The following is a 27,202-nucleotide window of genomic DNA, read 5'->3' as shown; positions in this document are numbered from 1 at the left end:
AAATGTCGCCCATATATATATATATATCTGTTTGATGTTATTTTGTTAATTGGTTCTGTTCTCCTCAGTCCCCTGCCTATATGTTTCCCGTGTTACTAAGTGAGTGTTTGCTGTGCATTTAAGCCATCAGTTTCAGTTAGTTCCTTGTCCTGTATTTTTTATTGTCTATGTGTAACGTGGTTGTATATTCTCCTGTTATTCTTCTGTTTGTTGGTTTGTTTATTAGATTAATGATCTGTTTCAGTATCTTTATCATTGTGCGCTTTATATACAGCCACCACCCGTGACAATTATAACCAGAACTAATGCTCCACTGTTTTTAAATTAGGGACAGAGTAATAGTTTAGAATGTTTTTGATATATCATAACATCAGCAACAGCTAAAACAGCACACTATTAGTAGGCTCTGACTAATGGTGAATCGTGTCACTAGTGTTGTTAGTAACTGGTTTCATTGGTGTGTATTTGCAGAGTACCAGTTAAAGCTTGTTAAGTCTATTTAAAACCTTTGAACTGGCAGATAAGACCACAAGTCATATATTTAAATATATTAAATCAACCATCATGTTGTTTTATCAGAAAAAGACTAATGACAACAGCACCCGTGCGAACCTGGGTCCTGTTTTAGACACCTCGTTTGAATAAAATTTGACATAGAATTTCACAAAGAATAGGTTTTGTTTTTTTTTTTTTTTTTTTTCAACTACATCCAATAAGATAATAAAAAGGCACAATATATTTTAATTATCATTTGTAGATTATTATATATTTTTGCAATAAGATAAATGGGTTTATTGTTTTATTGGAAACACTCTCAATTACAACAAGGGATTTCATCAGGAATAAACGGGTACAGACAACTAGAGTGACACTTGAAATACATGCAAGAAATATAAAACTAAAAATTCTTGTTTTATCCCTTACTAACAGGTTTTGCTTTTAAACAAAAGAGGAATCTATCCAATGTTTCTTGTATTTTGTTGAACATATTAATCACAGAAGCGAGTCTGAGCCTCTATTATTGTGCACACATCAGCTCATCCTCCTGCACCACTGTAAACATCTACAACAGGAAAAAGAGAGAAGAAAGTGTGTCAGATACCAGGAAACCCCATTACCCAGAATACATTTGTTAAACTACACCACATAAACTGAATAGGTGTGGGACTAAAACAGTACTGCCAGTCACTGAGTCATATCATGTATTTGTATATATATAGTGTTTGTGTGTGTATATATATATATATATATATATATATATATATATATATATATATATATATATATTGTAGCTTTGCTCACCATTGTTATTCTATAGTGTTGTGTCCTGCTGCTCCTCAACAAGAGAACTGCAAAAGACAGAATGATTTGAGATCATTACGTCATTATTTACAAGTATTTCTTCCATTCTCAAAATCCACTGTAACTAGCACTGGAAAATCTAATTGGTATTTCAGTTTGTAATTACAAATTGATAATTTTGGCATGCTGGGAGATTTAAATTGCAAATTTTTGGAAGGAAAGCTGTTACCTACTATGCAGTTTTAACACATATGTTGTGAAACTTTGTTCTATGCATCTTTAAAAATGGGCATGAAATGTAAGTTGTGATAGTATTTTCTTCCATATTGTGACGTGTATCTTATGATGAGCGAAATGGCTTCTCGAACAAAAAAAATGTAGGACAGGACCTGATTTCATCCATGGGGAATTACAATTGAGCTCAAAAGTTTACATACCCCTTGCAGAATCTGCAAAATTTTTTATCATTTTAACAAAATAAGAAGGATCATGAGAATTGCATGTTATTTTTTATTTAGTACTGTTCTGAATAAACTATTTCACATAACAGATGGTTACATAAAGTCCACAAGACGGAGAAAGAAAAAAAAAAAGAAAGAAAAAAAGAAGCAGAATTTATAAAAATGACCCCGTTCAAAAGTTTACATACCCTTGATTCTTAATACTGTGTGCCATTATGTGAAATAGTTTATTCAGGACAGTAGGCTACTAAATAAAAAAAAATAAAAAAATGCAATTTTAATTCTAATTTTGTTAAAAATTAACATTTTTGCAGATTCTGCAATGAGTATGTAAACTTTTGTAATGGGTATGTAAACTGTTGAGCTCGACTGTAATTGGATGGTTAAATGGTTGTGGTTTGCTATTGGTGGGTCTCATGTGAGTGACAGGTTGCCTTGCCCTTGCACCAGTAAACACATAATCAGAAAAGAGAAGAAATGTCCATATTTTGATTAACCCTCCAGTTATACAAAGCGATGATGGCTGCATGTCTTTAACCATTAATGTTTTAACCATTGATGGCACAAGAACACAATTTGGAAGCACTTCTTCTTTCTCCTGACTAGAACTTGTTCACAATTTCCCATGTGCTGATGTGATTAGTGAAATGATGCTAGCTGGTCACTTTTTACCAGGGCCAAAAACACTGAAGTTCCCTTTTTTTTTTTTGGCAAATAAAGCATTTTGCAAATACTGTATGTAAAATGTATCTGATCACTCTGCAAAATAATTCAGAAACAATGCAAACAAAGCAAACTTTGCAAAACACAACATTTAACAAGCAGTTCATCTAATGAGGGTTTCTGAGATGACGACCCACTGCAGAGAACTGCCAAAACTTTTGGCTACGGCTTTACCCTATCGTTAAAGTTAGGGAGCGGGACCATAATAAATTGCCATTTTTGAAAGGTTATGTACCTCCTTGTGCTTGAGAGACAACAGGAGAGTCAACATTCTCATCTGAGGAAGATGCCTCAAAATTAGGGTTCTCCTCTTCTAAGTTCTCATGAGAATTATGATTCCCCACCACTGATGACAATGTTTCTCACAATACCTACAGGTATGGTTATGATAGGTTAGGGCCCTAAAGCAGATGGAAGTTGTTTGAAGATTATAAAATTGCATTTTATAATGACCTCAGTATTATCCAAAACAAATATGTGTAAAATTTTTATATTTCTAATATGTTTTATACACATAAATAAGCCTGGGGTCAAATTGACCCCAAAGATCACCGATGCAACAAAATGTGTATAGGACACTGAAAACATGTCATCATGAAAAATTTATGTTTACTCAGTTGTCCCCATTAAATGACAAAAAGTCATTAAATATGAAGCAAAAAAAAAAAAATAATGTCAATCATATGTTTAGAGGCATAAAACATTGCATGGGGTCAAATAGAGGGCACATGAATTACAAAAATAAAAAATAATAATAATAATAATAAACAATATGCACAGATATATCATCTATAATAAATACTGCGATATTCCATAATTGTGAATTGTTCATTTTGATTTCATGGTGACATTAAGATGGTAAAACTTTATAGAGTGTCTATTTACACTAAGTGCAAATAGCGTCCCTTGTTGGCAAACACTATTTACACTAGCTCCGCCCACCAAAGTCTGGTTGGGCCACTCAAGTTTTAAAAAAGACACATGGAATTCAATGTCTTCAGTGGTGTGGCCGTAGCGAGTAAGGCTTGCAGACCTGGCTTTTAACGCAATCGATGCAGGTTAGAATCCACCTTTTGCCAAGCTCGCATTTATTTTCAATAAAAATTAACATAATGTTCCAAAAGTGGAAATAAACTGCGAACAAGTGTTTAATAATATTAAAAGTGTTTATTGGGTAGGTTTAGGGGAAGGTGTAGGGAGGGTTTTTATTCTCCCAATAAGGCAGCATCCATTACACTCTATGATATTGCATCCTGTTAATGTACAAAAATACTGAGGTGCAAATAGTATCTGCCAATATAAAGTATAGACAGCATCTAATTACTATTTACTCTTATTGCAAAGAACTAATACTTTTACATGGTGTAAATAGATCTATCACTATTTTCACCTAGTGTAAACAGCGTATCTCTAAGAAAATGCTACTATTTTTACTTAGTGTAAATAGAATATATTGTTGTTTTCACTTAGTATAAATAGCATATATTGCTAAGAAAATATGCTATTTTCAGTTAGTGTAAATAGTCACTAGGTGTAGTCCGGCAGTGTGTGGCCTACTGTTGGAAGTTATGGGTGGTGTGCTGCTTTCTGTTCTCTGCTCTCTGCCAAGCCACAGTTTCATTTTTAGCCCACACAGCCACTAACAGTCACTCTGGCCTCATAAGTGAGAGCAGCTACATTCTCACAGTTTGCAGGCTCCTCCATGTATGGGAGTTTCACAGGGGAAACAGCTGTCATAACATGACAGACACTCCCTGATAGGCATGTTAGACGCACAAAGTGTACAAACAGATGTCTACAATAATGTTTCGTCAGTTTTTTTCTCAATCAAAGAATTTTATGTGTGACATTAGATGTGTGAGTTTGATGTAGTTGCGTGTTGCAAATGAACCAAGTCTAAAGCCAAAAAACACCCCCAAAAAACTGCCATTTGAACTGCCATTTAAAGCTGATGCTGCATGTCTTTCAAAGATCTGAGTGGTGAAATGGCAAAACCTTCCTGGTGGCATAGTGTGCATTCAACAGGATTTACAGACCCTTTAAAAACCAAGTTGCTACATAACAGACATGCTTTTGATGCACATCAGCTTTTCAGAGTTATCTTACAGAGTGTACCTGCATGTCCATGGTGGACAAATCAAGTAGTTGATGTTTTTAGGATCAAGGTGTTTTTGCAGTGTGACCATAATTACTGCAATAATATTAATAACAATAATAATAATATATTTTATTTTTTATTATTTTTTATTTAGTATTAATTCATTTATATATTATTAAATTACCCAAACACATATGTGCACATTCATTGTATTTCAATTTTTTTTTTTTTTTTTTTTTTTTTTTTAGATTTTTTGTATTTCAATTTAAACCATTTTTTAATTACTGACCTGTGCACGTCATCTTATTTCCTATCTTTTTCATCTTGGATGGTCACCTCTGGTAAAAGAGAAAAGAAAATTGTCAATATATCTCTGATCCCATCCAGTACGAACACCCATACATTAATACATGCTTTAAAATAACTCAAATTAATCATAGTCAGCACAAAAAACAAAAAAAAAAAAAAAAAAAAAAGATGCTTGCTTGCCATTCCTCCCCTGGATAAACACCTTAAAGGATCAATGACACTATAATCAGCTGAAAATGCACCTTGTAGCATTAGCGTGTCAGGCAAAGAGCAAACGATCCTGTACTTACGTTTGACCTCCAGCCTACAGGCAACTGTAGCCTCACCAAGGGCATTCTTGGCCCTGCAAGTATAGACGCCACCATCAAAGCTGGATGGTTTGCGGATTTCAAGCGAGCACACTCCCTGGTTGTTGATCTGCCTGTATTTGGGATCATCCCCTATGAGCATCTGATTCTTCAGCCACTCGATCTTAGGCTGCAGACAAAATACATGTCATTTCAACTGACGTAGCAACAACCAACATCAGCAAGTCACCCATCCAACTGGACCATTTCACAAATATGTTTAACACATTACCGTTTAAACACTCTTTCAATTAAATAAAATCAATTTTAATAAGGTGTAATTAATACATGGATGACAAACTGAGAGGCATTTAATAACCCACAGTAATGCTGTGAACTGGTGTAACTGAAGCTATTCCCAACTCCAGTGCTAATGCTCCCGTAATCTCATTAATTTCATCCCTCACACACACTTAGAGGTGTCATGGTTCTTATATAAAATGTCACACGTCTCAGTCCCTGAATTTCTGCCCACTCGTTGTTCAGCTGCACCGCATGGGTCATATTTACAGAAGCATTTCAGCATTCTGTTAGCACATACTGTAACCTTATGATGCTAACTGATGTCCCACTGCTCCAGGGGTAACTTTCCAGAAAAGATTAGATCCTCTGGGATCTAATACCTTCGGTTGAACACACAGATTGCGTCCACAAGATGCTAAATTTCTTCAGACATCAAGATGCTAGCACAGAATGGTTAATGCAGAGGTGCTTTTAGGGAAGATGGAGGTGAGGTCTTAACATACACTCCTTTATGAATTAAACATGCTAATGTGTATCTCCAGTGAAACCTTGTCTGAGTAATGAAAAAAAAAAAAAAAAAAAAAAAAAAACAATCACTTTGAGCAGTTTGATTTGAACAGTTAAAAGCTAGTTGGTCCTCATTCAGGCTAATGCTAAAGCTTTACAGGAAATAATGAAGGAGTTACAGTAGCCAAGCTGAATCATATAACTATGCTAGCTGTGCTTTTGAGGACAATTGATGTCATACATAGATATAGATTCAGTTAGCAGATATGGCAATGCACAACAGATCGTAGCAGGGATCTTGCTAATCGAACATCTGATTAATCTGTGCTGATCTTATATTGTCACAAAAAAGGAGCATGTGTTCTTCAAAGACTTTAACAAATTGTATTAAGGGGTCAATGACAAATAAGACTGTCCAGGATGAATTAATAAATCTGGAGAAAAGTATGAGCATCATTACTCTGACTTATGAAAACATTTTCAAGGGGAAAAAGAAGCTAACATAACAATCCTGTTGAGGAAGCAATTACCATGAAGCACCACTGGGCCAAATAGTTCAGAGCAAGATGAGGAACAGTTCCAAGTGCATTTCCAGTACATGAGTGTACTCCAGTGTTTAGTTATTGTACATTATCACACTTTCACCAACTCTTGTGTATCATGTATCCTGATTTTGTAGCACCAAAGTGGAAAAAGAAAGTTTAACCATGTCAACTGGCCCGGATAAACATGGAGCAGCGCAGTTTCACAACGATGGTGGAAAAGAGTCTATGGCATCCTTCTATGACGTACATCATGATGTTCTCCTGTGGCTTTAAAGGTTTTAGATTTCCAACTTCATGCAAAAAGCCAGAGACACCCTGGAACTGGTTTGGTGCCAAACAGAAATTGGGCCCCGTCATGCCAGTCTGGAGCAAGGGTTTTTGAATGTCACAGTCTTTATATAAAATTCACTAATCCCTGACTACATGATATTCTCTCCTCTTCTGACAATGAGAAAGTTGTTCATCTATTTGTTACATCTAGACTTGACCAATGCAATAGCGCTTTTGCTGAGTTACCAAAGAGCTCAATTAAACACTTACAAAAAGTTCAGAATGCAGCTGCATGAATGCTAACTCGCTCTAAAATGATAAATCACATTACTCCGAAACTCAGACACTCAAATGTCTTCATGGTGCTTCATGGTACTGTGCAATATACCTTTCTAATATGTTGAATAAATATCCTCATGCAAGATCACTCCGAACATCCAATAGTAACTAGTTGGTTGTACCAAAAACACGACTAAAAATTGGTGAAACTCTATGAAAGTTATGAAACTCTTTTCCTGACAACCTACAAGCAATCGACTCACTATGCACTTTTAAAAAGTCTCTCAAAACACATAGGATTTTTCCTTGATCTACTTTTTTTTTTTTTTTTTTTTGCATTTCATTTTGTATTTCATTTTATTGTCTTATTTCTGTTTTCCCCCCTGTGAATTACTTAAATGCTTTTAAATAAAGTTTTACTTACAGGAAAACTCTGAACAGAGTGTAATTGTATTGCTTGGAGCATGTTGTAAATACCATATACTATCGAGGAAGCCATTACTGTGTTCTTCTATGAAACACATTATGTTCTATTGTGGCTTTGAAGGTTTTACATTTCCAATTGCATCCAACATGCCCAAGACACCCTGGGCATCTCTGGAACTTTGTTAGCACAAAATAGACATGAGGCCTCATCACTGTGAGCTTTAATGAACAAGAATTTTGGAGTGTCCTAGAAGACTGCCTCGTCAGGATCTGCATTCAGCCCAGATTTTGCATCCATCTCAGCTGTTCTCGAAACTTGATTCTACGTCCCCCTCCTTGGGAATGACAAGCTAACACAGTCCCCACATGACTGTCTACCAGCTGGCTTTAGTGGTCAGCAAGAATGACCAACAGCACTGTGCTTTTTGTACCTTATGACTACAGCTATGGGTATAATTAAGCTATTTATTGAGCTTGAACCCAAGGACATTTGGATATGTTGATACCATCATTGGATTATTAACAGCTGTTGTTTGAATTACAATGATACTCTTTCAGAAGTATATTTGTGGCAACACATCAGCTAATTTCTGGCTCCAAACATGTAGCTACTGGATGGCACATTGACCACAATAGAAAATGTGGAAGAAGAACAAGGAGGACTATACCAAATCAGTGGAAGAGAGATCATCCATACCTTTGGACTGCCTCGGACTGCACACAGTAGTTTAGTGGTGTAGCCCACAGTGGCAGCTCTGTCGCTGAGGGGAGCTGTGAACTTGGGAGCCTCGCTGAAATCGTGCTCCTTGTACTCTGGTGGTTTGTAGACAATACCTACAGGACAGGGGACAACAACCTCAGCCGGGACTGACAGTTGTGCGGAGGGTATAGCTGTTACATGGCATTAGGTCTATGGATGTGCAAAACTACAGGTTTTAAAATCCACTAGTTGGTGGGTTCCTAGTTGGCTAAATGGAGCCCTGTAGAAACCCTAATCGGACATGTTCCATAGAAGGGGTTCAATGCAAGTTGCAGCAAAAGATGTCCGTCTGAATGTTTATGGCTGTAGCACCTATGAATTTAAGACATGGGTGTCCACTCCTGCTCCTGGAGGGCCACCACCTGCCTGGAAGTTTCTAGTGATCCTTAAGATTGACCATGGCTGTATCCAATATCACCCCTATACCCTCATTCACTATTCCCTAATAGTCCATTTGAAGGAGATGAAAGCAAGATGAGGGTGTTAATTCGGCATAATGCTCAGTGCTTGTGCATTCTTTACCAGCTAGCTTTTAACTGTACATTGGTTGTGCATGAGTGCATTATGTCCATTATGGTTTCGGACACCTTTACATATGGTAGTCCCTTCTAATAGTGCACCTTATGGTAGGCCTAATACTTTATTTTAATAGTCCACTTTAGACATTATATTGACTATAGGTAACTACATGTCAACTAGCAGTCATTAGAGTATTAGTAGACTGTTTGCTTAATATCTGCTAACACATTATTATCATGCTCTCTAACAGACAGTAGAATGTCTAAAGTTGACTGTCGAAATATCGACTATCGAAAGTGTATACTAAACTAAACAAGGGAAGAGGAGAGGATTTCAGACAGTCTTTGATTTGCTGGTTCAGGTGTGTTTAATTAGGGCTGGATCTAAGCTCTGCTGGAAGGAGGCCCTACAGAAGCAGAACTTGATTTAAGGCAGGTGGTCTCTAACTCAGCTCCTGGAGGGCCACTGTCCTGCAGAGTTTAGCCCCAACTAGCTCTAACTCACCTGCTGGAAGTTTCTAGGGCTGCGTCCTGAAATCGTCCCCCTATACCCTTAAAGAGGGCACTATTTGAGGGGACAGCCATTTGTAGTGGTGTCCGAAACCATAGCGGCATTCATTCAATCCCATAATGCACCTGCAATGACAAGTATGCAACCGATATTTGCTCAACGGCTAGAGAATACCCATAATGCACTGTGAGAGTAGTGCAGAATGAATTCCCGTGTCTGACCAGAAGATGGCGCCCGCAGTTGAATCATCCATCCATCCATCCATTTTCCAAACCACTGATCCAGTGTGGCTACAACGTAATATCATGCAGGTATAAATTACTTTTCAATTGATTGTTAAATTGTTTAATTAAGGTTTATACATGCTAGTGTCCTGACAGAGATCAAGATAAATGTTTTCATCTTACTACTGGAGCCGCCAGTTCGCTAAGTTTTAAATGATTATTAAACAGCAAGAACAAACTATGCAAAAGCACACTTGTGTCTGAATTTGCTCACTCGTTTTCATTCACTCCTTCAAGTGGACTATATTAGTGGACTAATGTAGAGAATAATGAATGAGGGGATAGGGGGTGATTTCGAACACAGCTTAGTAATCCTGAACATGCTTTGATTAACTGGATCAAGTGTGTTTAAATAGGGTTGGAGTTAAACTCTGCAGGACAGTGGCTCTCCAGGAGCAGAGTTAGAGACCACTGATTAAAGGGGAAAAGAGGTTGATTGCATTTATATGCAACAAAGACAGCAAAGACTGTGGCCTTGTGCTTACAAAATGCTTTTATAGTTATGGCCTTCCATATTCAACTTATGAAGAAAGCGTAACTGATGTCGCGTCAGCTGGGAAAACGAAAAGGCATAGGACGTAGCATAAGCATTTTGAACTGCGAGAGACGTTACACTTTATTCCTAAGTTGAATACAGAAGGCGGTCTGGCTGAAGCTATAAATTTTTCTTTATAACTTGTTAAATATGGATATTTTTCTTACACAAATGCATCGTTTCACTTCAGAAGGCCTTTATTAACCCCCCGGAGCCGTGTGAAGTACATTTATGATGGATGGATGCACTTTCTTGAGCTTCAAACTCGTTGGTCCCATTCACTGCCATTATAAAGCTTGGATGCATCAGGATATTTATTAATATATCTCTGATTGTGTTCATCAGAAAGAAGAAAGTCATATACACCTAGGATGGCTTGAGGGTGAGTAAGTCTTGGGGTAATTTACATTTTAAATTGAACTAACCCTTTAATGACCTATCAGTCTGCGCAATCTAGAGTTTCATGACAGAACTTCGTGTTCATTGAACATGGGTGTATTTTATCCTTCTGCTGCCAGCAATAAGCTACTGAAGGCCATACTTTAGTAATTGTACCACATTCAAGCCATGTAATGTATGAATTATTGTTTTCATTTACTTTTCCTCAGAAACCAAGTTAACTTAATGGGAAACGTTTGAAGTGCCGTAGGGATAAAACAATAACATGTTGAGACCTCACCTGTTTTCTGAATATGAGCAGCATCTTTTGTTACAGCAGCAGTCTCACTCCTTCCAACCTTGTTTTCGGCAAAAACTCTGAAGGTGTATACGTTTCCCATCACAAGGTCCGAGACGGTAGCGTTCAGCCTGTGGAAGTGCTCGAGAACCGTGAACCACTCCTGCCAAAGACAGTAATACACTTAGTATGACAGGACATTATGTAGACTATCACTAAATTGAGAACAAGCCTGAAAATATTTCCCTGTGGGTTCCATCCAATAAATAAATCATAAACAAAGTGATTTGCATTACAGTGTTAAATATCGACAAGACACAGTGGCTTTGGCTAAAGTGTCTTTAGATTAAGTTATTTTGTACTGTATGTTCTCTAGACATCTTGTATTCACATCAGGCTAGCTGTTTAGTATCATGATTCGCATCATGACAGTGAGAGTTATGAGATGTCATCATGGAGCTCTCTCTCTATCTGTCAGCACTTTACACCTTCCCAAACTGATCATCTCCCGCCAAGAAGTCATCTGACTCATGCCTCGAACACCCAGATACAAGCTTATAGATAGATGCGTAATGTCCATATACAGAGTCTCAAGACTCTTCGTTTAGATTTACTTACTTGACAGGAAGCTAAATTAAGCCTTGCTTAAGTATGACGGCATACATGCTACTTAAAAAAGAGAGAGAGAAAAAACATACTTAGAGCATTCACTGCTCGCTATCAGTTATCCCTGTGGTAAGTGTGATGGATGTGGTTTAGGCTATCAGAGCAAGAACACATCTGCCAGAAGTTGCTTAATACACATTTTCAAAATGTTGACTTCAAACTTTATCAGGTCAAACTCAATATTATATGAGCTGATTTTGGTGGCTTGTATTTTCTATGCAACCCTTCTATCAAAACCAATAAATAATTAGAAATTTGATTCAAAGGTTTATCACAGCCGACCAATAGGTGTCTCTGTGACCAAACTTATGCTGTGACAATGAAACATGCATAGTTTGCACAGAGGTACAGCTTCAGAATCATTTAGGCATCATGCCTCAAATTTGTTGCTGCGCTATACAAAAACAATTTTGTCTATCAACACAAAATCCATAACTTTTTCCTGGCTGAAGGTGATCTGACTCAAATTTGGTGAAAATCGGACTAACAGTCTAAGAGGAGTTTTTAAAGAAAACCAAAATGGCAGACAGCGAGCTTGGCCAGTTATGGCAACATTGGTATCTATGATCTCGGCATGACCCAAGAAATCTATTAAGACCAGTCCCATGACAATAGGTTAAATTAATCAAAAGCTATTAGCATTTTTTAAAATTTCATTATAACATTTGAAAACAAGGTGGTGCTGTCTCGAAACCTTTTGAGTATCTTCAGGGCATGGTGCCGATGGCACATACCGAGTTTCGTAATGTATCATATTACTGTATTGTAGTAAATGGCAATTTCATGTTTTGTTCTATTATAGCGCCACCAAGAGGCACAATCCCATCATTTTTTATGTGTCTTTAGAGTGAGCCCATACATGTGTGTGTCAAATTTGGTGAAAATATCTCATTTCATTTTGGAGTTATAGACATTTATATCTATGAGAACAAAAAAATGACCTATGGACAACTTTGTTTGCATTTTTTGCCCCTTATTATCAATATTTTGACATTTGGCTATTAGCGTATAGCCAACAACCTATGTATCCGAATTTCTTACTGTGGTTTCGTCTCGATCAGACTAATGGTTTTGAAGATATTGGTGAAAGCTGTTTTAATGCTCAATCACCTCATTGCACAAACCATGAGGCAAAACCTAGCATGTTTGGTATCGTTGGACTCTGCAAGGATTCGGGAGTCTAAGGAGATGACTTCCGTGAAAATAAGTCGACCCCAACCAGAGTTATAAGCATTTGAATATTTGATTTTACCACTAGATGGCACTGGCTTGAAACTTCTCAGGCTCCATCAGGGCATCGTGCCGATGACCCATACTGAGTTTCGTAACAATACACTAATGTGTTCATAAAATACAGCATTTTAGTACAAAATTCAACATAGCCGATGGCCAAAATGGCCGATATGGAAAAATTGGATATCATATCAAACATAGCCATTTTTTGTATCTTCGGGCCAGTTGGTGGCACTGCACTGAAGCATGTTACCTCAAGTCACGCTTGTGATGGCATGAACCAAGTTTGGATAAAGTGTTGAGGAGATACAGCCTTATGTCTATTTTCGCAAAGTGCTACAAAAAATTCATTTGTGCGTTATTTAAAAACGTTTTAACAAATCGAGTTGAATTCCATAACTTTTCGTCAGCATGGTCTGAAGATGATCTGGTTTAAATTTTCGTGAAAATTTCAGACTGTCTTCTATCTGTTTGCCAAATTTCATAACTTTCCCGCAATCGGTTCTATGGGCTGCCATAGACTCAAGAGCGGAAGAAGAAGAAGAATGGAAAAAATATTAAGAACGCTAATGGATACAATAGGTGCCTACGCACCAACAGTGTTTATTTTATTTTATTTTATTTTAAATATTTATACTGTTAAATATTTAATTTTTGGTAATTATAATACATTCAGTATAACATGTATTTTAGTTATATATAAGTAATAAATTTGTATATAATTAAATTAAAAATATATAAAATTATGTCATTTGAATTGTTTGACACAAGGTCAAGACCTCTGATGTGGGACAGGCCAGAACTGCAGGACTGCAGACATCTGTGATTAAAACTAGCCACATTTCATGTTATGTTCATTTTACGTTAGATAACAGTTTATTAAACGTGCAATTTTTCTCACACCAAGTAACACTGTTCCTTAGATTAAAAAAAGAGAAGGGCGTAGTTCAGTTTTCTGAATGCGGAACTAATACACAATGTGCTGACACATAGTTTTTACATTACTGACTCCATTAATGTGCCAATAATGAGTTACTTACTCCAGTTTTCTTGTCAGCCTTCTGAATGGTGTATCCAGTGATCTCAGTGTTGCCATTGTCTTTGGGAGGGGTCCATTCCAAAGCTGCATTGAAGCCCCAAGAGTCGACTAGCTTGACAGATGCAGGAGGACCGGGCAGATCTACACACAACCATTAAAAATGATTTAGCCTCCATAGTATGGATCATTTTACACTGTGAGGTCTTACTCAGTAAACAGAGGTGTCAAGGAATGGACTAAGAATGAAAATGCAAGGGGGACTGAAATAGACAAGGTGTAAGAAGGGCGCTGAAATGATCATAGCACATCTCACCGACAATCTGAATTACGAGGGTAGCCTTGTCCTCGAAGCTGTCGACCTTCACGGTCATCTCATAGCGGCCAGAGTCATCTCTCTCAGACTTGCGGATAAACAGGATGCTATCCTTGTCACTGTTGCGGATATTTACCTTCTTCGTATCCAAAGGCTGGCCATCCTTGGTCCAAGATATCACAGGTTTAGGTTTGCCCTACAAAATGAAGAATTATGGAACATTTTAGAGCCTACAATGGAAGCGCAGCTCTGTTTGACATAGATATAGGTATAAAAGTCTGAACTTACACAGAATGGGATAACAAGATTGATCTGTTCGCCAACATGCTTGACGTGTCTTGACCTCAGGGCACGGGGCATGCGGATCTTGGGCCGATCTGAAAGAAATAACAATACAAGAGAGTGCATGTATTTAATTGGGGGATTAAAAAGGTCTCATGTGAGCTGTTTTAGATTTAAATGGTCTTATTTTGAAATGCACAAACAGTGTTAACAGTATCTGAACTTGAAAATGGCAATAGATATATGTGTTATAAAACAGATTTAATGCTTACACAATTATTTAAATGAGGTAACGATTAACTTCATTTCAGCAGGTTTGTTCTTGCTGTACTGTATATTGGAGAGCGAGTCCATGGCAGCGTGTCTTGGGTCACTGGAATGCATCCAGAAATAGATCTATGAGGAATGTCTGACCGTCTGCAGGTCAACAGCCTTCATATTACAGGCCAGTCTCATCCTCATCACTGTGTGCTCTATTTCTACACTACATTTCATGTGAATGGATGATGTTCAAAACAACAACAAAAAAAATAATAAATAATAATTATAACTAAATTTATCCTGAAAAAAAAATGTAGTACTGGTCCACAATATTAAGCTCAAAGCATGCTTCAGTTTTATGTGTACGCTAAGGTTTACTGTGCGTGTTGTAAATGTCTTCATCAGCATAATACAAGCGTACATGTGCATGTGCACTCATATAGAGTGCTGCAGGGATGGCATATTTTTCTAAGCCAAAACCCAAAAATGAGTCTCATGGATGTCTGTTTGTGAAATTATTGACTTTCTCCCTCTATATACCAGTGGTTCCAAAACTTATGTTCCAAAACTAGTGTTGTACCCCCTCTCTTCCACTTAGACTGCAGTCACACCTTTTCCATAAAGAGACAATATTTTCCTACTTAAGTTGATTTTCAGGTGCATTTTTTACCTTTATAAAGGCAGAGTTGTTCTAACCCTATTAAATATATGTCATGTTTTATGTCAAATTCTTAAAATTACATTAATATAATAAAAAAAGCAATAAATTAAACTAAATCAAATGAAATCATCATTAACAAAAGCCATATTTGCACTGCAGTGGCAGAAGCTACATCTAGATGTATTTACAGACTGTTTAATGCTGCTCAGAGGTGGCATGAATGCAATTACAATGGCATAAATAATGTTATGAGATAATGCAAATAATAAAAAAAAATGTTCAATATGAAGTGGTGGTCAAAATTAAGACAGGACAGGGCTGATTTCACAGACAGGGCTTAGATTAAGCCAGGACTAGGCTTTAGTTAAATAAGGACATTTAAGTAGCTTAAAAAAAAAACAAAAAAAAAAACATTACTGGTGTGCTCATCTTGAGACAATGGCAGTGATATATTTTAAGACATGTCAGTGCAAGTTGCTTTCAGATAAAACAGCTCAAATATGCATTTTAGTCTGAGACTAGCTTAAGCCTTGTCTGTGAAACTGGGGAAATATCTCTGAGTAAAATAATATTGCCATGAGAGTAAAACGAGCGAAAGAAAAAGGGCCCTTAGTGTTATGAGCGAGATCCAAGAGCAATAAAGAGCAGCCCTATAATAACTTTGCAAACACTTTATATATTTATGTTCAGATTAAATGAGGAACTGGTAATCAATCTTGTCAAAAATATCCTTTCTAAGAATCAGCTCTGGCCCCTTGTAAACATTGTGGTTTTAACACTCTAGAAGCAGAAAGAGCCAAATAAGCATTTTTATCATATCTAGACCTTATACTAATATTCTTTATATTTTGATTCCAAGCAAGAAAACGAGCTCATGCGACATTTGACATAAGACAGGAACGGAAATTCAGACGGAAATTAAAAAGAAAAGCATGTCTTAAATTTTGGAGAAGTGGCAACAAAAGTGAGACATACACATTTTCATAGCAGAAGTGAACTAAATGTCTGAACTGAATAGATGGATATACATATATGAACTATGAGTGTATGATATCAAAACATTATCAATTCTCAGAGAAGAGTTTTTTGTGTGCAGTTTATGGAAGTAGAGGAATAAACATGTTTTGAACGTGTTGACTTTTAAAGAAATTAATAAAATGAGATCAGTCACATCAAATCAGTCACTAAGTGTCATGTATAAGTACACATGCAATATGTTGTGGTTACTTCAATTTAAGTAGACAGAACTAAGATAAACTTGTTAGCTTTAAGTTAAGTAAATTGACATTTTTAAGTAATAGCAATTTAATAAGATTAAGTTAGTCCAACTTAAAATAAAAAGTGAACATATTTTCTTTTACTTGTCAGTGTAACTTGGAATTGTCAACTTTTCAATTATACATGAAGTTTATTTACTTAATATTTTTTAAGTCCCCCATGAAATCAAAATTGAAGTTTTTTGGCTTTTAGTATGAATATGTTAGCCTTACTGTTATCTGTAAGCTAGTTTGCTCCAAAACAATGACAAAATTCACATTTAGAAGATATAAGCATTTAAAACTTACAGTCTCTCACTTCCGCCAATATGGATCAATGATTTTGATGACATCACCACGGACTTCAGCTTTTCATCAGATTTTCTGTCCAATCAAATGCTCTCTAGAATCTAAAGCATCCCGCCCCCTACATTATAAACAGACACTGAAGCTGCGGCTAAAATCAGTCACTTGTTCACACATTTACTATTTTCTACATGGTGAATGGCACATAGTGCACTATAGGGGATAGGAAAAGATTAAGACAGTGTAAATATGCTTTCCATTGGCGAATTAAGTTGCTTTTATGTTAGTGTCAGGCGAATACAGTCTGCTCCGGTCCAGAGACACGATAGCACAGAACGGATCATGTGCGCGAGTTGGGGCAGACCACAAAACGTACAGAACCATACAGAAAACGTTTTTACAGCAGGGTGGCCTCCCAAATCTAGCCCACCAGACTTCTAATCCTTACTTCCCAGGACTCCAAAGCAAAGTTCAGTCATTATGACAGGAAACAATTGACACCTGTGGGGCAACACACATTTCTGAGCTGACATGCTGACACAATGCTTGATTTAGGTGGCACTGACTGCACAGTTGGCTTTGAAGGTTCACATTCAGCTCCCCTTCGGCTTACTTTACCATACCCGACCTAATTTCTCTAATGCCCGTGCTTGTACATGTGAAAAACCTAATCCTGCTTCTTCGATCCCTTTTTGCAGCCCATGTTCTGATATGCAATCCTGTGTGATGCCTTGAATCGCTGCCACACACCACAACATTAACCTGCTAAAACCAAATGGATGAACAGATAATTCCATTTGATTCTCCAAGCAAACATGCCTGCATATCTCTCTTCAGTCAGGCTTATTTGACCCAATAACAGCAGTTGATTTCAGGATCTCATTTGGGTCATTTTTTTTTATAAAAGGTAAATAAGTATTTGCTTGGTTAAAATGGTCATAGAATTTCAGTGCCCAACATACGTAATTTAAAAAACAAATAAAAGTTCAAAACACACAGAATTAAGCCACTACACAACAGCCACTAGGGGGTTGTGTCAACCTGGAGAACCAGATTAGTAAAACTCTTACTGCCCCCCTCAACATGAACATTTGTCTCAGTTGTCCTCTCTTATCTGATTTGATATAACTGATATCTAATTGTCCGAGCAATTCCACATTTCATAAATAAAAGTAAAATTATTATATATCAGACCACTTTTTTTAAGATTAGCAGTAAAAATCAGTTTGATATTAAAGTTTTTAATTTTAGTACAATTATAAAGCTTGTACCTTTTTAGTACAATGATCCTTTAAGGGGAGACACTACAGGCAAAAACACTGTTTTTTCAGGCACCTGTCAATTTTGAGATTTTGCACTTTTTGGATTTTCATGAAGTGTTTTTTTCAGACTGGTGAAAAGAAAACATCCAAAATACACTTTTAAGTGTATATTTTATAGCACTTTATCTATTTGCGTCTATAGATTTCAATTACAGTAAATATCTTTAAAGGCCATTTTCTCAAAATGAGTTTTTTCTCCTGCTCTGAGTCAGAAATCTCCACTTCAGCAGAACTTATATACACCAAACTTTACAGTTTTATTCCTATCTATATTCTGAAGGTTTTTACAGAGGGATTTGTTGATATATAATTTGCCTGATTTTATACAACATTTTATTCCTAAAAAAATGGTGAAAATTTTTTTTTTTTTTTCTGGCTGTTGATAGTATTTTCTGATTTATGGAATTCCCTCTGTAAAAACCTTTGAATTTAATATGTCCAAAAAATTAAACGAGAATTTTGAACCTGACGTCATCCAATATTCATATCTGTGTTCTAGAAATGTATGCAAATGAGTGCATATTTAAGTAGATAACGCCTCATTTGCATATTTAAACATAACATTTTAGAAAACTTGTAATACAAAAAATGTTTGTAATTTTTAATGTAATCAGTCAGCTGCGGTAGTATGTTGATATCTATTAGTTAATTTTTTTACCCTATTCACCTGGGGTGTCTCGCCTTAAACAATAAATTAAATGGGATAACTTAAATTAAAGGGACAGTTCACCCAAAAATGAAAATTCTGTAATTATTTACTCACCCTCTAGTTGAACATAAAATAAAATATTTCGAAGAATGTTGGTAACCAAATAGTAAAGAAAAAAAGAAAAAAATACTATGGAAGTCAATGGAGACCAGAAACTGTTTGGTTACCAAAATTCTTCAAAATATCTTGCTTTGTGTTCAGCACAAAAAAGACATTAATACAGGTTTGGAACAACTTAAGGGTTGAGTAAATGATGACAGAATGTTTACTTTTGGGTGAACTATCCCTTTAAATGATTGTTTACTTACTATCTTGACTATGTATGAATAATAATATACTGTATATTATAAAATGTAAACCAGCACATCACTTGTTACAAATTATTCTTAATGATTTAATTGTTTGAAAATGTAAACTTCACTAAAATATATTATGTAAATAACATGTAATAATATACAGGTGCTGGTCATATAATTAGAATATCAACAAAAAGTTCATTTTTTTATTATAAATTATTTTTAAAAATGAAACTTTCATATATTCTAGATTCCCTACATGTAAAGTAAAACATTTCAAAAGTTTTTTTTTTTAATTTTGATGATTAGAGCGTACAGCTCATGAAAGTCCAAAATCCAGTATTTCAAAATATTAGAATATTTCCTAAGATCAATCAAAAAATGGATTTGCAAAACAGTAAAGTTCAAGTATTTTAAAGTATGTTCTTTTGTGCACTCAATACTTGATCGGCAGGACATATTACAGCAAATGACTTGCTCCTAGCACAAATTACTGCATCAGTGAAGTGTGGCATGGAAGTGATCAGCCTGTGGCACTGCTGAGGCACTATTGAGCCTTCAGATCATCTGTATATTGTTGGATCGACTGTTTCTCATCTTTCTCTTGAAAATATCCCATAGATTCAGGTCAGGCATATTGGCTGGCCAATAAAGCACAGTAATATCATGGTCAGCAAACCACTTGGAAGTGGTTTTTGCACTGTGGGCAGGTGCTAAAGTCCTGCTGGAAAAGGAAATCAGCATCTCCATAAAGCTTGTCAGCAGATGGAAGCATAAAGTGCTCCAAAATCTCCTGGAAGATGGCTGCATTGACTTTGCACTTGATAAAACACAATGGACCAACACCAGCAGACGTCACGGCCCCCCCAAATCATTATTGACTTCAGAAACTTCACACTAGACTTCAAGCAGCTTGGATTCTGTGCCTCTCCGGTCTTCCTTCAGACTCTGGGACCATGTTTTTAACATGAAATGCAAAATTTACTTTTATCTGAAAAGAGGATTTTCGACCACTGTTCACTGTCCAGTTCTTTTTCTCCTTAGCCCAGGTAAGATGCTTCTGACGTTGTCTCTGGTTCAGAAGTGGCTTGGTAGTCCTTTTCCTGAAGATGTCTAAGTGTGGTGACTCTTGATGCGCTGACTCCGGCTTCATTCTACTCATTGTGAAGCTCTCCCAAGTGTTTGAATCGGCTTTACTTGACAGTATTCTCAAGCTTGCGGTCATCCCTGTTGCTTGTGCACCTTTGCCTACCCAATTTTTTCCTTCCAGTCAACTTTGCATTTAATATGCTTTGATATTTCACTCTGTAAACAGCCACCCCCATTCAGTAATGACCTTCTGTGACTTACTCTCTTTGTGGAGGGTGTCAATGATTGTCTCCTGGACCATTGCCAAGTCAGCAGTCTTCCCCATTAGTGTGGTTTCAAAGAACAAGAGATACCCGGAATTTATACTGTAGGGATGGTCATTTAATGAAACTCAAATGTAAATATTCTAATATTTTGAGATACTGGATTTTGGACTTTCATTAGCTGTACGCTCTAATCAACAAATTTAAAAAAAAAAAAAAAACTTTTGAAATGTTTTACTTTACATGTAGGGAATCTAGAATATATGAAAGTTTCATTTTTTTAAATAATTTACAATAAAAAAATGAACTTTTTCACGATATTCTAATTATATGACCAGCACCTGTATATAATAATATAAAATAATAAAATATGTAAAAAAATACATTTATATTAAACATTTAACAAAATTTGAACATAATTAACAATACGTATCCATTAAATAACATTTATATAAAAATGTATTCTGTTTACTCTTTATTATTTATGCATAATACTATTTATTATAAAATTATTTTAGATTTTGTCAGAGGATTTAATAATGTTAGATCAGGTCTTCTTAAAAATAATCAAAGAGTATTTTGTTTATAACTTTTAACATAATCACCCTTAAAGGAACACTCTACCTTTTTTGAAAATAGGCTCATTTTCCAACTCCCCTAGAGTTAAACAGTTGAGTTTTATCGTTTTCGAATCCATTCAGCCGATCTCCGGGTCTGGCGGAACCACTTTTAGCATAGCTTAGCATAGTTCATTGAATCCTAGAAAATCGCAACTTTTCATTTTCCGTCGGTCTTAGTACACAATGTAACTACAGAAGAGTCAAGTTTTAAATAGGAAAAATATCAAAACTCTTTGGTCATTTTTGAGCGAGATGCTAACGGTCTAATCAGATTCAATGAACTATGCTAAGCTATGCTAAAAGTGGTACCGCCAGACCCGGAGATCGGCTGAATGGATTCGAAAATGGTAAAACTCAACTGTTTAACTCTAGGGGAGTTGGAAAATGAGCCTATTTTTTAAAAAAGTGGAGTGTTCCTTTAATGGAAATAATGGGCAACATAATAATAATAATAACCAAAGAATTCATGTTTTACTTGCAAGGATTAATAACACAATAGGCCAGATTTACTAAACAGGACAAATTAGCGTGTGGCCACAATCTAAAAAAAAAAAAAATCAACCCACGGAAACAACTTAAAAGTAGCCCAATTCCACGGGAAAACCACTGACTTCCCACTGATTGCCAACAATTGAGTGGCAACACTGACTGTGTAGCAAACCCTGACAGTAGTTTTTTTAACGCCAAAAGAGGGTTTGCACTGACGCAGGCTGTTAGTAAATCTGGCCTGATGAGTCAAGGTCAAGCTCCACCAATGAAAGTGGTCAAGTGCAAAGCCAAAGAACCAAGCCCTGAATATAAACACTTCTTGACCCTGCACCTGTCACGAAAATCACACCAGCAATGAAATAAGTTCATACAATCTTTTAGCTAGATAAAAATTCTTATAAACATACACAATAATGCAAGTACTATGCTCAGTTTAGGAGAATAACATACAATATGTGTTTACTGTGCTTCCCAGTCCTGAGCTCAGATTGCACTGACAGCTTTAGGTCTTTATGTTTGTAATTTAAATGCTAATGAAAGCTCTTGTCGGCGCAAGCCAATGGGATTTATATACCCACAGCTGTTGAATCCATTGAGGGCAAGAGAGGTAGCTAAAGGTTGAGGCTGTGCACTTTCACCAGCTCCTCTCACTGTGGGGAAACACATACTGTCATCTGAGATTCGGCAGTAAGCCACATGAGCCAGGGCTCAGAGAATACACTGAAAATGTATAACACTATGAAGTAATCAGTGTTTGAAGTAATCAGACCTTGTGAAGTAACCAGAGATGATTCGTCACTTTCATCTGTCCCCTATACATGCCAATGGTGCATAGACACTCACCCACAATCTCACGGACGGGGACGGGCTGAGGCAGGGTGACGGGCTCGCTGCGTCCTCCGGCATTCACGGCCACCACACGAATGTTAAGTAGGTCTCCGGTTGTCAGGCCATTGATGACAAACCGGTTGGACGTGGTGAGTTCGGTATTGGCAGCCACCCATTCAGAAGCTGTATAGTGTAAAAATGGACAGAGGATTTTTATATATTTATATGATATTTATATGATATATATATATTTATATGATATATATATATATATATATATATATATATATATATATAATTATTGTACCCAACTTTACAAAAAAAAAAAAAAAAAAACCATTAAATAATTTATTAAATACTTATATAACTTTATATAAACTAGGGGTAGATTTAACTGTTTGACATGAATACTTTTGGAAAGTTGCCACAACATGCTATATTCCATGTACAACAAAAAATTTAAAAAAATAAATCTTGATGTTGATTAAAAAAAAAAAAAAAAAAAGCCCATGGGTGTTATGCGTCAACTACCCAGATAAAGATCAAATATGAATTTCCAAACACACTAGCAGTGATGTCAGTATAGATCCACATATCTAAATGTGGGGTGTGCAGATACGGTGACAGTTGGTTGAAAGCATCCCTACCTAATAGGGAGACTTACAGGAGCTAGCCATAAATCAGTCTGTGGTGACATTTCAAAGACAGGTGCTATAGCAGACTGCCACAGAACCCACTTTTCTTGTGACATCTGATAGTTCAACATGGTTACATTTCAAGATGAACGCATGATGATTGTAACACTACCCCTAATCTAAAGAGCTTATCAGCAATACTGAGAGGATATACGTACATCCTTCCTTGCAGTATTCCACAATGTATCCATCCAGTCCAGAGCCAATGCTCTCTGGGGATCTCCACTTAAGAGTAACTGAGGTATCATTGATATCATCCACGCTGAGGCTCTGAGGGGCACTCGTGGGCACTGCACATTCATTAGAGACATAAAAACAATAAGTTCACTGCAGAATTTCTATAGGGATGGATGGATGGATGGTTGGATAAATTGAGTGGATGGACTGGGTGGATGGATAGATTAGGTGGATGGATAAATTTGGTAGATTAAATGATTGGATGGATGGATTGGTTGGATGGATGGATGAATTAGGTGGATTGATTTCATGGATAATTGGGTGGATGATGAATTGGGTAGATTGATTGGATGGATGGATGGATGGATGGATGGATGGATGGACTGATGGATTGAATGGATGGATGGAAGGATGGATGGATGGATGGATGGATGGATGGATGGATGGATGGATGGATGGATGAGGTGGATTGATGGATTGGGTGGATGGATTGGATGGCTTTAATGGACTGGATGGATGGATGGATGGATGGATGGATGGATGGATAGATGGATGGATGGATGGATGGATGGATGGATGGATGGATGAGGTGGATTGATGGATTGGGTGGATGGACTGGATGGATTTAATGGATTGGATGGATGGATTGGGTGGATGGATGGATTGGGTAGATGATGAGATTGATTGGATGGATGGATGGATGGATGGATGGATGGATTGGGTGGATGGATTGGATGGATTGATTGGATGTATTGATGGATTGGGAGGATGGTTTGGATGGATGGATGGTTGGATAAATTGGGTGGATGGACTGGGTGAATGGATGTGATGTATAAATGGGTGGATGGATGAATTTGGTAGATTAGGATGGATGGATTGGGTGGATGGATGAATTAGGTGGATTGATTTCATGGATAAATGGGTGGATGATGAATTGGGTAGATTGATTGGATGGATGGATGGATGGATGGATGGATGGATGGATGGACTGATGGATTGATTGGATGGATGGATGGATGGATGAGGTGGATTGATGGATTGGATAGATTTAAGGGATTGGATGGATGGATGGATGGATGGATGATTGGGTGGATGGATTGGATGGATTGATTGGATGTATTGATGGATTGGGAGGATGATTTGGATGGATTTAATGTATTGGATGGATGGATGGATGGATGAGGAGGATTGATGGATTGGGAGGATGATTTGGATGGATTTAATGTGATGGATGGATGGATGGATGAGGTGGGTGGATGGATTGGGTGGATGGATTGGATGGATTTAATGGATTGGATGGATGGGTGGATGGATGGATTGGGTGGATGGATTGGATGGATTTAATGGATTGGATGGATGGGTGGATGGATGGATGGATGGATGGATGGATGGATGGATTGGGTGGATGTATTGATGATTGGGAGGATGATTTGGATGGATTTAATGTATTGGATGGATGGATGGATGGATGGATGGATGGATTGGGTGGATGGATTAGGAGGATTGATGGATTGGGTGGATTCATTGGATGTATTGATGGATTGGAAGGATGATTTGGATGGATAAATGGGTGGATGGATGGGGTTGATTGGATATATGGATGGATGGATGGATTGGATAAATGAATGGATTAAGTTACCTGCTGGAGGAGGTGGTGTTGGTGGTTTAGGTGGCTCTTCTACAGGTGCAGCTTCAGCAGGAGCAGCTGATGATCAAATATGCAGGATTATTCAGATTCAGAATTATATCGATTCATATGCACCATGGTTTTTACCGCCTATATGTCGATAAAACTAAAACACAAAACATTTCAGAATGAACTATAGCCTCATGAATTGTCATTTTCTGAAGGGTGCAAGTTAAATTACAAAGTGTCTGGATCCAAACTGAAATTGAAAAGTTAAAAATGATAACAAAAGCAAAATTATTTACCCTCAGCTGGAGCATTAGTAGGAGCAGCTTCATCAGCAGGGCCTAATAGTAAATCATTAGACTTCCATTAGAGCAGTGCCACTCAGGGGAGACCAAGATACCGTTTTGAATAAACAGGATTTATTTATTTATTGGGTAGTTCGGCGTCATGAAGCAACAGTTGCAGGAAAGCACCTTCTTCTGCTACAGGAACTGCAGCATATATATACTTACACCTTGCCCTCATGCAGCAGTCACATCAGCTTTCTTGGCAGCAACTGATGACGTTAATGAAAAGTCAGGTGAAAAGTCATGCCATAGCCATTTCAGCACGCAGTGAGACACACTCTCCCACCACAAGCTAACCTTGATTGCACCACACACATTGTTTGTTGATTAGTGGTTTTTGCACTCAGCAGGCCAGTTTACTGAAGAAGAAAAAACATGTGAGGGGAGCTTGTTTTTATCCTGAGATGTGGCTTAATGCAACTTAAAATTTGAAAACAGAAAATGAAACATGATCTGAACATGAATATTTACAATTGAGATACTAAAAAATGCTATGTGTACTCTTATGCAAAAGCGAAGTAAATTTGACAGGGGTAGTAATAATCAGCCGTGTTATTCTTATAGCATTACCCTTTGTCCTATGTCCCATCTTAAGGGGCAGCAGTCTAACCCTGAGCAGCAGGGGCCGAGTCTAGTGTTACATGTTAAATAAATGTTAGAATACATTAGGTACACGTTAGTGGATAGGTAGTCATAAATTAGAATGCTTCTGCAAGACAAAGTCCAATGATCGACAGGTGCTACACAGTATGTTTAATTGATCTACTTTTGAGGGACCCGTTTATACACATATCAGGAAAATTTCTACATCATACATACATATACATAATAATTAGAATATTTAGTTTTGTGACAGTTCACTTTTTCTGTAGCTCAAGTTAGATTCCCTTAAAATACATTCTCTTTTTAAAGTCTCTTTGTCACTGCCAAAATATCAGTTTTACTACAGTAACATTAGTAACTTGGTATGAGAAATAAAGTATTGCATTTTATATCATTATATTATTAATTTATATTTATTATAATTTTACAGTAGCAGCAATAACTGTAGTAACTATGTTATGGCAAATTACCATGATACAGTTTAGCAAAGAACATAGTCATGTTCCTAGTGAAGTGAGTGGAAGTAGTGCGTGTTGTTCAGTAGGGGGCGTGTGTGAGTCCTCCACAGCACTGATGATACATTCATTCTTTCATTGCAAGACAGCTGATAGACGTCGATAAACAGTATTATTAAAACTGTTAACGTGAATATCAGTTTTACAGTATGAATGTTAATGTTACTACAATAGTCTGAAGAATTTGTCTTTTAAATGAGATGTGGTTAGGGTTAGGCACATATTTAGGTATAAACTGTTAAAATAATTATGCATGAGTACCTTCAGGAGCAGGTGCCTCTGCAGCGGGGGCAGATTCCGCCACTGCCGCTTCAGCCGGAGCTTCTACGGGTGCAGCTTCAGCAGGAGGCACCTCAGCGGGGGCAGCCTCGGGCACAGGCGCCGGCTCTGCCGGCTTCTCCTCTTTGGCAGCAGCCTTCTTGGCTGACTTTTTGATAGGTGCTGGTTTGGCTGGCATGATGCTTGGGAGAAACTCAACAGGACTGCCGGTCTTTGGGATGGCAATGTATTGGGACGTTCAATTTATACCACCTCTGAGTATGAACCTTCGGGACTCCTCCTCTTCTTTAAATAGCCTTCAGTACAGAGATAAATCTGTTCTTATCAACTCAGAAACAACCCTAAACTGGTCTCACCTCATTACTCAAGATATTCATAGTAATTGTTTAACTCAGTATCATGTAGCTTTCGTGCCTAGAGTTAAATTATTTCTGACTCTTATTTTATTCTCACTTTTTATTTATTTTTTAAATGTCTTGAATTTAATACTACTTTACAAATTTGGCGCCCTCGTTCGTCTGAAATT

The 27,202-nt window shown here is 37.0% G+C and overlaps 1 protein-coding gene across 6 annotated transcripts; it reads right to left on the bottom strand.

The window, feature by feature from the left end:
* Nucleotides 1-786: 786 nt before the first annotated feature.
* mybpha (myosin binding protein Ha) lies at nt 787-27,119 on the bottom strand. 6 transcript variants are annotated; one of them, XM_051880915.1, is made up of 15 exons: nt 26,659-26,799; nt 25,445-25,638; nt 25,232-25,273; nt 24,939-25,004; nt 23,281-23,412; nt 22,443-22,610; nt 14,334-14,422; nt 14,046-14,241; nt 13,734-13,873; nt 10,798-10,957; nt 8,208-8,377; nt 5,184-5,370; nt 4,874-4,922; nt 1,303-1,349; nt 787-1,063 (listed from the first exon to the last, which is right to left on the bottom strand). In XM_051880915.1, exons 2-13 carry the CDS (start codon nt 25,455-25,457, stop codon nt 4,888-4,890), a joined length of 1,398 nt encoding a protein of 465 aa, XP_051736875.1. In that variant the 5' UTR covers nt 25,458-25,638; nt 26,659-26,799; the 3' UTR covers nt 787-1,063; nt 1,303-1,349; nt 4,874-4,887. The 6 variants fall into 6 exon arrangements, with proteins under 6 accessions (XP_051736875.1, XP_051736872.1, XP_051736871.1 ...); XM_051880912.1 differs by lacking the exon at nt 25,445-25,638 and having other exon boundaries at nt 8,208-8,344; nt 26,659-27,119; XM_051880911.1 differs by lacking the exon at nt 25,445-25,638 and having other exon boundaries at nt 26,659-27,118.
* Nucleotides 27,120-27,202: the final 83 nt, after the last annotated feature.

This window comes from Ctenopharyngodon idella, chromosome 22, assembly GCF_019924925.1.
Source record: "Ctenopharyngodon idella isolate HZGC_01 chromosome 22, HZGC01, whole genome shotgun sequence".
Classification (NCBI taxonomy): Eukaryota; Metazoa; Chordata; class Actinopteri; order Cypriniformes; family Xenocyprididae; genus Ctenopharyngodon; species Ctenopharyngodon idella.
The sequence above is the reverse complement of the archived record's forward strand: the minus strand, read 5'-3'. Positions and strand labels throughout refer to the sequence as shown.